Source organism: Carassius gibelio, chromosome A18 (genome assembly GCF_023724105.1).
Source record: "Carassius gibelio isolate Cgi1373 ecotype wild population from Czech Republic chromosome A18, carGib1.2-hapl.c, whole genome shotgun sequence".
Taxonomy (NCBI): domain Eukaryota; kingdom Metazoa; phylum Chordata; class Actinopteri; order Cypriniformes; family Cyprinidae; genus Carassius; species Carassius gibelio.
In genome coordinates this window covers 9,558,890-9,572,667 of record NC_068388.1, presented here as the reverse complement: position 1 = coordinate 9,572,667, position 13,778 = coordinate 9,558,890, and the positions used below count along the sequence as shown (strand labels likewise).

The window sequence follows — 13,778 nt, the reverse complement described above, 5'->3', positions numbered from 1 at the left end:
TACATATACACTTCTCAATATAGTCTTTTATCTTATATCTCTCTCTCTCTATATATATATTTTATCTTATATCTTATATATATATATATATATATATATATATATATATATATATATATATATATTAGGGGTGTAACGATACGCGTATTCGTATTGAACCGTTCGGTACGACGCTTTCGGTTCGGTACGCGGTACGCATTATGTATACCGAACGGTTCGTTGGAGTAATTAATTATATTTGAAAAAAAAAAAAAAAAAGAGAGAGATAGAAATATAATGATATGCGTTCAACAAGGTAGCCCAATAACCCAAACAACGTAACAGGCAACGCCCCTGACACTCCCGAAGAAGAAAAAAACACCATCTTATATGTTTATGTTAGGCTACTCAGCAGGCACTCGCTCACTCAGTACACGCTGAAGGCTCGTTGCAAAATAGCCAATGCGTTTAACAGACTAGAAATGAGAAGATCCCCCAATAACCAACAGGTCTGGTGTTTGGGTGCACTTTGGATTCCCTTTAAGCTATAATGGTGATGGCAAGAGAGTGGTGGATAAAAAAACAACGGTATGTCGCATCTGCAACATGACAGGGTACACCAGCGGGAATACAAAAAAAAAAAAAAAACACCAGCGGGAATATCTGGGATATATGCGTCAGTACTATCTGGGAAAAGACGAAAAAAAGGAGAAACATGCACGCAGCAAACTATCCCTGCAGCATTTAGACACTATAGCTTACAGGGAATCCAACCCAAACACCAGACCTGTTGGTTATTTTAGGATCTTATATTTCTGGTCTGTTAAATGCATTAGACATTTTGCAACGAGCCTTCAGCGCGTGCTGAGTGAGCGAGCGCCTTAGGGGCCGTTCACATATCGCGCCTAAAAACGCGTGGAAAACGCTAAGCGCGTCTTTCTCCTCCTTTCCAAAGCGCTCGGGCAGAAGTGCTCATGAGGCGTCTGTCTTTGCTAAGCAACAATGACGTGCTCTCTCCATGAGACGCGGAAATTTCAGCGAAGGATAAATGGATTTGCAGCTCTAAAAATCGCTTGCAGTAGTTCTGCTACTAAATTTATTTCAAAATTGCAATCCATATACAACTATGATCAGCTGTTCCTTCATCTTGGCTGAGCTCTCAACCTTGTTACGGGAAAGGATGAAGCTGATTGGTTGGTTCTTGTCACATGACCCGCGGTGCGCTTGCGGCATTCTGAAAAGTTGAGATGTTTTTACATTTTGCTGTATCTAAAACGTATCGAACCGAACCGAACCGTGACATCAGTGTATCGTATCGAACCGAACCGTGAATTTTGTGAACCGTTACACCCCTAATATATATATATATATATATATATATATATATATATATATAATGATTCTCATTTTCATCATCACCATACATTTTTTTATTATTATACTTTTTTATTATATAGTGAAATATATACTATTTATTGAAAGTTGTACAATACCTTTATATTAAGGCAAGGCAAGGCAAGTTTATTTATATAGCACATTTCATACACAATGGTAATTCAAACTGCTTCACATCAAAGAAAGTAAAATAATCATGAAAAATAAGAAAAAAAAATCAAATAACAATCGTAATGCTCTGAAATGTAATCTTAATCTTATCATTTTATTTTTATTTATGCTATTATATATTATATATAAATTATTCTGGTTTGGACATAAAAATAATTTTTTTCAAAATAATGTCTTAATAGGACAATTATTTTTCAGTGTAGAATAATAAGACATGAAAAATAATTGTCCTATAAGACATTATTTTAAAAATGTCATTATTTTGTATTTGATTTTAGATTATTAGATTAAACAATCTTTAAATTAAAGTGCTCTTTAAATGTCATCTTAATGTTCTTTTATTTCTATTTATAAAATGAATACTATTTCGATTTATATTTTATATTGATTTTATATATTTAAAAACAAAATGCTCTTAAATATAATCTTACATTTTTTATTTTACAATTATTTAAAAAAATATTTAATATTGTATGTTATTTTATTTTACTGTAAATGTAATTGTATATATTACTGTTTATACTGTTGTATATTTATATTATTTAAATATATATATATATATATATATATATATATATATATATATATATATATATATATATATATATATATATATATTACACATGTATTTATTTAAGCAAAGTGATTTAAGCAAAATAAAACTTATTTCTTTCCTTTGATTTTAGAGTGAAATATTTTTCTCATCATGTTCCGTGAGAATCACCCACTCGCTGAGTCTCTCTCATGTCTGTAGTTGGAACTGGCAGCTGTGCAAGTCCTGTGCCATTTCCCCTGACCCCAAAAGAGGCAGGCAGCAGCACTATGGGCTCCCCCTGCACTGACGGAGCACTCCAGTTACATCCTTCTGAGCATTCTGGCATACACACACGAATACAGCATGCAAGCACTAAGCCCTCATTGGAGGTCTGGCTGGGAAGAGAGGAGACGTGACATTAGAGGTGGGTGAAGTTGGCCAGGTTTGTGTTATAAGAGTCTCAGATGTCTCCAGTGACCATCATCCAAGTGGTGTGCACTCACTGAACCCATTGACCTTACCTGTGGATGGCAGCACCAGGCTCTCAGCCATAGTCACTGCCTTGGCTTTTGCTTGACCAGAAACAAGTCTATCTGGACATGCTATATCTGCCACAGCATGTCTGCTGGTGCCATGCTCACGTGAGATATATGGAGATTGAAAGCAATGATTGAGGAGCTGATAAAAATCAGGAGCAGGGTCTTGCACAAATGAGCTTCACGCAAGCACCTTTTTTGGCAATAACAGTATATACTCATATATCATGTATGAAATAATGTCAGTGATGTAATGAAAAACATTTTGAAATGGAAAAAGCCTTACTTTCTTAAAATGGAGTAATGTTGTAATGCCAGTCTTTGGTACAGTGCCAACTATACACATTTAAATAATTAAAAAATAGATTTAAAAAAAAAAACTTTAAAAATAATCATAAAAATAATCAAAATAAAAAACAATTATGTCTGCTCGCATATGCATCAGTGGATGGGTTTATATAATCCAAATAAATAAAATAAATGATAAAAATTTGGAGAATCCCCCCTTAAAATTATAATAATAATAATAATAATAATAATAATAATAATAATAATAATAATAATAACACAAACAAACAAAAAAAAAACATGATATGACCGTTTTAGCATGATTTATGTATAAAACACACTGTTCTCTACAGTGTCCAGTGGTTCTGGATGGGTTAAATTATTTACAGAAAAAATGAATATAAATAACTATATTTTAAATCCCTATATAAGAATCAGAATGAAAAAATTGAAATATGACAAATTTGCATTATTTATGCCTGAAAGACACAGATATATGTTGCAGACCGGCTTGTTCTCTACAGTGTCCAGTGGTGCTCACATGCTGTGTATCAGTGTACACATCTGGATGGGTTTACTCAAGGAATCCTATAAAAGACCCTAATGGGCTCTCCTAACATTTTGAAAGACTGATTAAGAGAGCTTTAAGATGTGCTCCACATTAATGAGTTCCATATGTGATTTATGTGAGTTTACTTTAAATGTTTGGGCACGTGCAAAACCCATACATGTCTTCTAACAGGTTGATGTTTTGAGGTGGTACCTGCAAGTAGCTTTAATACCCAAAAAAGTTTGGATGAGTTTTAGGGCAGACAAATAAGACTTTGAGTTTGTGTTTATATTACAGAGTTTCCTTTTATGTCCTGTAAGTAATTCCAGTCATCTTGACAAAGCATACATCAGAACAGTGCACAATATGTTTTGTATGTGATGCATAAAACAGTCCCAATAAATAATATTCCCGAGAAATATTCTTGGATACCCTTCTGAGCATTCATTGCTTTCAAGCTGACGCTGATGGTTTTATTAGATCAGTCAGTTCTATAAAAGAACAAGAACAATGCCCTCTAATGGTACCATAGACTCTGACAAATGCAGACAATGATAGGATAATGTCAGCTTAGATGTTTAATGTTGTGCAAATCATCTGAGAAGCAGGGTTTATGTTTTGAGTGCTGGACTTGAAACATGAATTACATTTGCAATGAATTAGGCTTCCTGGTGCTGTAAAGTTGACACCTGCCAGTTCAAACATCACCATATGCAGGTGAAGACAGTATAGCACAGCAGGTGATTGGGGGACAGATGTAATCTTTTAACTTTTGCTCTCTCTCTCTCTCTCTCTCTCTCTCTCTCTCTCTCTCTCTCTCTCTCTCTCTCTCTCTCTCTCTCTCTCTCTCTCTCTCGCTCTCTTTCTCGATAGGGGTCATCTATCTATAATTTAAAGGCATGAATATGAATAGCATGAATTCTGCTTAATATTCCTTAGACTTTGATGGGTCTCCAATCGTTCTTTTATGGTCATGCATTTCCTTGATTTCACCACATGGTGTTGCTACTGCGCTCCGTGCAGAATGTCGTAATCTGTTTTGTGTTTGATTTGCTTATTAAAACCAATTTACAATAATAAAAATAATAATAATAATAAACAAATGTAGACATGTAAAATATGAAAATAAAATATATTAAAAATAAAACTATAAAATAATATTTAAAACAATACTAAAAACAGTATATCAAAAATACATTAAAGCTATAACTAAATATAAAACCATAATAATTACTATAACTAGAAAAAAACTATGAAGCAAATAATTAATTAAATAAATAATCAATGTTGTTCGTTTAAAAAGCTAACATAATTATAAAAATGTTTATTTGTTATATTAGAACTAAATGTAGCTAAACAAAAGGTAACATAAAATTATATATATAGAATATTTATTATTTAAAATAAAAAATAAAAATGATTAAAAAAAACTAGAACTATGTTGTATGTGTGTGTGTGTGTGTGTGTGTGTGTGTGTGTGATATAAAATCTTGTTCTAAATATAAACCTGTTTAGAGTGTAAGAAAGAAAAAAAAGAAAAATTACATTTTTGAAAAATTATATTATATGCTTATTTTAGGTTATGCAACGTCTCCTATATATATATATATATATATATATATATATATATATATATATATATATATATATATATAGCTATAGTGTTTCTAATTGGCATATTAATGTGTTCTTGGGGCAACATGTAATAAAAAAAATAAGTATAATAATAAGCCAAATTTATATAATAATATCTAATTTTGCGTAGGAATATTGAAATTAATTTCCCTGTTCATTTGTTGTGTCTCCCAAAATGCGTAATAAACATGCTTTTAGTCCTAGTGTCCTCTACAGTGGACATGTATGAAATCGATGTCCTGTTTCGAAACATAACGTCATATTTTGATTTTAAACCACATTAAATTTTACAGAGATGTTGTTTATGACACACAGTTAAAAAAAAATGTCAGATTTAAATGATAATTACAAAATATTGCCATATTTCCATAACAGTGTTACATTTGATCACTAAATTAATATCAGCTATTTTTAAAGACCCAGACGAGGTGAAAAGCCCTGAATGTGCTCTGTACATGACATCCAGACTTAAAACTGTGACATGCAAGTTCTCAGAGAAATTCACTAAAATATAATGTCCACAACAGAGGACAAAAGTCTATTCGTCCCAAGAGGTTAACATAAAATGATATAGGCTCAAATAAAAATTACAATTATAATATAAAATACATTAAAATAAAATGATTAAAAAAAAGTATCTAGAACTATAGTAAACTATATTAAGAAATATATTATTATTAAATTACTATGTATTATTGTATTTTTATTTATATTATGTAATATAGAAGGAACTATAGCAGAATGATTCTGGACAGTTCAGATCTGCGGCACTTTTCACGAGCTTTAAGCGCATGCGCGCTGAAGTGAGCGTGACTTGTTCTTCAGAATGCTACAACTGTGGATTTGAGGGGAAAATAAATTAACAGGTTATTCGAAATTATGCACTTTCCTCAGTGCGTGTTGAACCAGTAAAGTAAGTCAAGTCCTTTGGTTTATGAGGCTAAAAAATAAATGATTGACGCTAAACGAAATAAACTGCTTCTAACTGTATTTATTTCCGCTAGCATGCTTGCTAAAGGAGCTGAGTCTACACAGTAACGTTACATTATTGTAAGATGCGTTCCGACACGGTTTTACATTATGTCAGTAAAATAATCGTTTAGAAGATGCATTATTTATATATCAATCAAAGGTCTGAATAAAACTCGATAACTCATTTAATGACAACGAAATACAAAAGCAACCTTTAAACTACAGGAGATCTGAAACATGATGTAGGCTACTCATAAACTAAACATCTCCGATTTGATCTTACTTACTGTAGCCTACAGTTAATTTCCACATTATTTAAAAAGAATTAACAGTTCATATAAAGCAATAAGTGTTTGTTTCTTAATCCTGAGGCCATGCCATGTAATAGAGAAACTAAAGACATTTTTTCTGTTTTGGTGTGCAGTAATGCTGTAGAAATACTCATCCACTATGCTGAGTCGCCTTCAGGAACTCAAAAAGGAAGAGGAGACTCTTCTGAAAGTTAAAATCATGCTGCAAGATCAGCTCAACAGACTTAAGGTAAGAACAATCATATGTAAATATTAAATTGTGGTCTCTATCAATAAAACTGACTAAAATAGTCTTTATGTTCATCAGTTTGAGGAAGGGACTCTGAAGTCAATGATAAATGCTCAGTCTGAAGAAAGCCCAAATGAAGTATCTGCCCCTGAGGTAAATAAACAAAAGGACAACACAAAAACAAGCTATAAAAACCACTATTTTAAACACTGGTGATGCTTATTAAGGAGTAGTACACTTGCAATATTTAATATTACTAATAAGTATATCATATTTTGTGCTCCTATTTTCTGTTAGCATTTCTGTTAACCTGATATTTTTGTTTAATGTATTTTATTTCTTTCATGAAACACTAGGCAGAATTTCCAAGCTTGCCTTTCATACAACAAATGTGATTAGTGATTTATATAGCAAGACTCCATAATGGAAAAAAGCATCATAAATTCACATTTGTGGTCAAGCACGTTAAAACTCGCTGCATCATGACACAATCAGGTCAGAACAAAACAAAATTAAATTATGATAAAGTTTTCTGATTTACTGTACACTACCATTCAAAACTTTGAGATCAGTTAGGTTCAGTTATGGTTCTTTAACACCCAGTTACAAGACAATTAAGATGACAAATGACCAATTATGAAATAATTTATGTGTAATATATATATATATTTGTTGTGCACAGGTGGAAGTCAACCTAGACGATGAGACTGAGATCAACCAGACCAAACTAATATTAGGTGCGCAAACAGACTATGACATGGAAGAAGAAGAGGAGGAGGAAGAGGATGATGACGAGGACGAGGATGCAGATGGCGACCTCGATATGGTGCTAGAAGATGAGGAAGACGACAATGACTACTGACTGTGCCTGCAAAGACAGCGTTATCATTTACTCCTTGTTTAAGTGTGTAGTCTGCACATTTGGCATGCTGATAGAGACTACAACTGTCTGTCTGTCTTAGATTGGTGTTGCTTTAGATAAACTGTTGGTTCACCCATCTGTAAAATCCTCCAGAAGTATGTGTAGCACAAATACAACTCCTTCTATTACTGTGCTGTTGGCCAAGCCTGCACTTTATGTATTTTTTAAATACATATAAATGAAAGATTGCACCAATTCTATTTCATGGTGTTCACCGAGAGATGCTGTACCATATAGGCTTTATTTAATATTCTATTGTATTGCTTTCATATTGAATTCATTATTATTATGATGCTGATGATAAGTATTGTGTAAGTTCATTTTGTGAAGTAGCAGAGGTATTTTTTCCTATTTGGATGAGTGTGTGGAATAGGTTGTGTATGCATGGGCATGACAATTGTTCTAGCTGAGCCAGTGTTATAACTTTTTGTACTTCAGGTTCAGCGTTGTTAATGTACAGAGAGTTAGAGAAAAGCATCTTTTCTGCTGATTTTGAAAGAAGGTGCTTAGCGTAATTGCATTTAAAAACACTTAAACTTAGCACTGTTTCTTTAACAGAGTGATGCGGTTTGTTTGGTTGTGTGTTTTGGTGTTGCCTTGATGTAAGTGTATGACGTGTGAATGATTTTTTACATTACACCTAATAAAGGTACATGCTAATAAAGGCAAGTGTGATGATCAGGCAGCCGCATTTCCTCTGTTGGCCAGTATTATTAATATAATAAAGTACAGTTTCTGTGACAGTAGACTTCTTCCCCTTCGCATACATAACATGAACCTGCAATGCAGTAAAAACATATATATTATGTTTGTATTATATATATAGTACAAAATAAATGTTAAAATATATTTTACTATTATATTTTTAATGATGTTTATATATATATATATATATATTATATATTATATATATATCCTGCTTCATTTTATTGTATAGGATAATATTTCATTGATGAAAGAGCTGAATCTGAATCACTATTGGTTCTCCATTTCCTGGCCCAGGATCATGCCAACTGGAATCAGGTGTAAGTGTCTGTACTGCTGGCTCTACGTCAGACATCTGTAATTAATAATTCCCATTATATTTGAACTCCACTTCTGTGCATTTACAGCTGACCATGTGAATGAAAAAGGAGTAAATTACTATGGTGCTCTTATTGATGAGCTGCTTGAACACAATATCACTCCCATTGCGACCCTTTATCATTGGGACCTCCCACAGGTGTGTATTCCTGCATACATCCAATAGGCCTATTAATAGCTTTATTTAATATGTTCTGATTAATTAAACCTCTCTTAGAAGGTTTTAATGAATAGATCTAAAATGTCATATTTAACTTGAATTAAAACAAGGATGTGAGGCAGCAGACTCTTCAGTTGGGCTCTGTTTTATTTGTTTAGATAACGCAACGTTGAGTAATAATAATAATAATAATGCCACGTTACAAAAACATGTGAAAAACAAGACATTTTTTGTTTTATCCAGCTGTATTATACTAGTTGCACTGAGTAGATACAGCTGGATAAAACAAAAACTGCAAAGCAACAAAGCGCAATTAATTTTAAAGGAGGATGTTTCTTTTCTATACCCAATGTATCTCTCTACATCTAATAGATCCCAACATACCAACAATAATAGTTTTGCTAATGCGACTCTTAGAATAAAGAACAGACTGCTTGTCCGTCCCGTGTCCCTCACAGCCTCCTTTTCATTTTCTAAGTAAAGAAAGCCAATTCGATTAATTTTACATTTACTTGACCCTCTCTCAACAATGTCTTTCAACAATATCTGTCAAGATTTGACAAGTAGAAAGATGAATACACATTTAATGCATTTAATTCATCCACTGTATTAACTGCAGTAATAATGGATTAGTCTGTAACCTTTTTAGGAAAGTTTTATCCTTTATCATCATGTCTGTACATTCTGGAGAGGAAATGTGGTGCATGGCAGAACATCAGCATGATTATTTCAATGACTTTGCCAGTCTTTGCTTTGAATGCTATGGGTACCGTGTCAAATACTGGATAACTTTTAACAACCCTTGGGTATGCTCACTCTATTCATCTCTAGCTAATATCAGCAAAATTGTGTGTCAGTCAGTGGCAGTGGGAGGATATGAAACTGGAGAACTTGCTCCAGGACTCAAGCTCAAGGGCACTGGGGCCTACAGAGCAGTTCACCACATCATTTAGGTGATATATCACTGCCTTGACACAATATTGTACCATGGTATTTCAGAATGGAGTTATTATAAAACACTGTTTCTGTTGGTTTACTAACAGGCACATGCTAAGGTTTGGCACACTTACGATACTCAGTGGCGAAACAAGCCTAGAGGTATGAGCTTACCAATATCGTTAAAGTTTATTAACAATGACACACTCTGAACCCTCTGGCTGCTTTCTTCTCTAGGTATGGTGGGCATTTCACCATAGAGTGAAAGAGTGGCTCTACTCGGTCCTTGGGGCTTCCGCCATCTGCTCAGCTTTATAAAGGTGCACAAATGCTTTTATTGTCTAAAAGGCACATATTTTTCATATAATTTCCTCACGCTGAATGTTTCATTAATTATATATATCTTTATTAGTAATTTCTTTGCATCATGTCAGGAATTGACAACTCTTGAATTATGCTCTTCGACCTTCTAAAGACTCATTATGGGAACCCCATGATCTACATCATTGAGAACGGGGTCTCAGAGAAGATGATGTGCACAGAACTGTGTGATGACTGGAGGATTCATGACAGTAATACAAGGCTTACATCAACGAGTACTTTGACCAAAAATTAGTCAAGGGATGGGTCACCCAAAAAATGGAAAACCTGTCATCATTTACTCGTGACTAACTTTCTTCTGAGGAACACGAAAGAAGATCTTTTTAAGAATGTGTAAACTGTTTTTTTCCATATAATGGAATTCAATGGGGTACAAAAAAATATTGGACCCCATTAATCATTGTATGGACAAGAAAAATAAAAGAGAAATTTTTCAAAACATCTTTTGTGATCTACAGAAGAAAGAAAGTCATACAAATTTGGGATGGAACGGCATAATGATGGTGATTAAATGATGACAGAATTGTCATAAATGATGATGTATTTTATTTGTCGTCTTCCTAAAGCTATCAGGAATGGAGTGAATGTGAAGGGCTACACTGCTTGGTCCCTTCTGGACAAGTCTGAGTGGGACGAGGGCTATTCAGAGAGGTTCAGCCTGTATTATGTGGACTTCAGGAACAAAAATAAGCCTTGCTACCCCAAGGCCTCTGTTCAGTTCAACAAACGCATCATTAAGTCCAATGGATTTCCCAATCAGAGAGAGGTATCTATTTTGTTGCATAATCATAATCACCTAGTCCTAGAGATATATAAAAAAGTAACAGTTTAATTTACTTATGTTTTCTGTTTTATATATTACAAGGACTCAAGCTAAATCATAAGTCTATCTATCAATCTGTATAATATACATCTATGTATAAATACAATACTCAATAGACTACAAACCTGTGGAGGGAACCAAAACAGTTACATAATAAAGAGCTTTTATTTTTATTTTTTTAGGAAAGTGCCGTTTGCTCGCTGATTAACATTTTGAATGAACCGATTCTGCTCCAGATTGTTTGACAGCCGTCTTGTGCTATTATTTGGATTAGAGAGTCTGTTTTTTATTGTTGAAACATGCTACAGTGTATAAAGTCAATGAAACGTTTGCGGAGAACATTTCCATTAAATGTAAATACACCATTTGGTTATCTACCAACGAAACGTCTTGGAGAACCCCCAAGATTAGGATGTATTTAACATATAAATGGTATTTTCTAATTATTTTTCTGTCGTCTTATATTGAACAAACTCCAATTGCCTTGGACATGCTCCAAATGTTTATTTTCAAATGATACAAAACCATTTTATATATAACTGTTTATATAAACTATGTATTAAAAGGTGGCGTAATTAACTGAATTCAAGTTAAATACCACATAAAAAGTGCGATTACGGAATAGAATCCTGAACGGAGTGTCCATCTGTGCAAGCCTCTATCTGTAAGAGAACATTGTGTATAAATGAGACAATGACTGTATGCTTTGAATCATCATCATCGGCAGGTTGAGAACTGGAAAAGGAAAGCTACAGAGACTTGCTTCACCAGCAATCAGCTCCTGGCTGCAGGTCAGTGGATCATTGAGTCGAACCTAGTTGAAGAACTGGGCCAAACAAGGAAAAATTCCATTTGTTGATCATAGACTAAAATAAATAATCGTGTAGCCTTTAATCAAGAACAAATTCAATGGGAACAAATTCCTCTTGAACAGTGCATGAGAACATTCCTTGTCTTCATCTGGATCTCTGTTGTTTTACAATGCTAACCGCATTTGTGGTTTGACTAGGTTTCTACTTCGCCATTAGTGTCCATTGGGACTCGGCTATGCTTACCATGAGAATGGATTGACAGTACTGTTGGGGAGGTCTGAAACAGAGACATTTTTCTTTGTTTGCCCCTCCAGCTAGGAGAAAATCCAAGGAAAATAAAGATTGTGTAGAGATGCCAATGTTTAGACGGTGCATTAAGCGAGTTTAGTTAGATAACTAGGGTACATATAGAAGTAACTCGTTCTTTTTGGCTTGGCAAACTTCCAACAAAATCTTCAAAACATCAAAACGATTGTGTGGTGTAGGAGAAAAAAAGAACATTAAGCCAGTTAACTCCAGTTCTGGCCTACTCTGATCCTAGGAAGCTGTCTTCAGAGGCCATATTCTACAAGCTTCAGTGAATGATGTTAAAATGGCTCTGTAGTACATATATTATTTCATCAGGACGAACTATAACAGAGTGCATCAGTGCTCGCTAACTTTTTAATGGCATTGCTTCTGGAAAAATGTTTCCCATTTATTATTTTTTTCCCTTTTTTGCAGAGTCATAGGTAATGTAATTTTCACCAGAAAGGATTAGTTAAAATAATAATAATAATAATAATAATGTGGGCTGATGGCTTCAACAAAAGAATATATCATCACTGAATTTGTTTCTTTTTTTTTTACATCAATGGGAGTTTGGTACTTGTGCAACCCTACTGTTGCACTCTATTATTATTATTGTAAATTACATACTATGTTGTCAAGTTTTCATCACAAGCAAATGCATAAGCCACAATGACATATTGCTTATGGAATGGCGAGCAGAAATTCAGTCAACATAAACTTGTTGAACTATCTGCCTCTTTAATGACAGCTTGCTTTGCTGAAGTTTTGATTATCAGCATATAATCATCTGATTCTTTCAAAATCTTCTCAACCCTAACCTGAAAATGTTGCTATTGCTAATACTCTAATAGAATTTTTAATGAATCACACTGAAATGTTTTCCATCAAAAAGAAAAGCTTTATATTGTATGTGCTATAATACTCAAACAAACAATGGAAGTGTATAAACAACAACAACAAAAAATCTTGATGTGGATGGCATGCTGCCCTTTTGCTTATAACCCAGTTAACTGAATTGTGCTGCTTTATTGTGAGCTTGCACGGTGGCCCTCAAAGGGTTAATGTGTCCTGCTGCTGTCCTAAGATTATTTCTCTCTTCATTAGAGGAACAGCGGAATACAGCTGCCAATATTCTAAGGCTTATTCATGGTAAGCCATCACACCCACACACAACAGCTGGAAGAGAACTATAGTAACCCTTTGAGTTCTCTGTTATCCAAAAGCAGTTTGAAACTGGGCTATGCTGTAATGTTTCGGCTGATAATCACGTTTGTGTGTGTACATTTCTTCTGCATTTTGATCAGCGCTGTCTTTCTCGTGTTCCTACTCCGCAAATGAAACTAACTCACAATTTTAAAGGAAACAAACAACACAAAAACTGGATTTGGCACTGTTGTTTCTTGGTTAATACTAGTTTGCATAGGTTAAAGATACTATGCTGAAATCATATAGGCAAATAGTCATCTGGTTTTGGAAATTTATATGTGGACTAAACTAGCTGCCTTAAACCCAGTTGAAACCTTAGACATCTGCCAACTGAAGTGGCTATCCAGTACATACACTCCCGTTCATAACTTTGGGGTAAGTTTATTAAGCTATTATTATAGCATTATAGCATTAAAATTAATGACCCCAAACTTTTGAACAGTATTATGCACAAGTGAATTGAAACCATTGCATTAAAAATAAATAAATAAATAAACAATGTAAATATGGACTTTATTTCTTTTCTATGAAATAAATATTGTAATTTTCTGAGAATTTATTTC

General features: G+C 33.7%; 1 protein-coding gene and 1 pseudogene across 1 annotated transcript; both read left to right on the top strand.

The window, feature by feature from the left end:
- The first annotated feature begins 5,837 nt into the window (after positions 1 to 5,837).
- Positions 5,838 to 8,269, top strand: LOC127934309 (snRNA-activating protein complex subunit 5). Its single transcript, XM_052531597.1, has 4 exons — positions 5,838 to 6,002; positions 6,486 to 6,601; positions 6,680 to 6,754; positions 7,284 to 8,269. Exons 2-4 carry the CDS (start codon positions 6,512 to 6,514, stop codon positions 7,461 to 7,463), a joined length of 345 nt encoding a protein of 114 aa, XP_052387557.1. The 5' UTR covers positions 5,838 to 6,002; positions 6,486 to 6,511; the 3' UTR covers positions 7,464 to 8,269.
- On the top strand, positions 8,177 to 12,299 carry LOC127934109 (lactase-like protein; annotated as a pseudogene).
- The last annotated feature ends 1,479 nt before the right edge of the window (positions 12,300 to 13,778 follow it).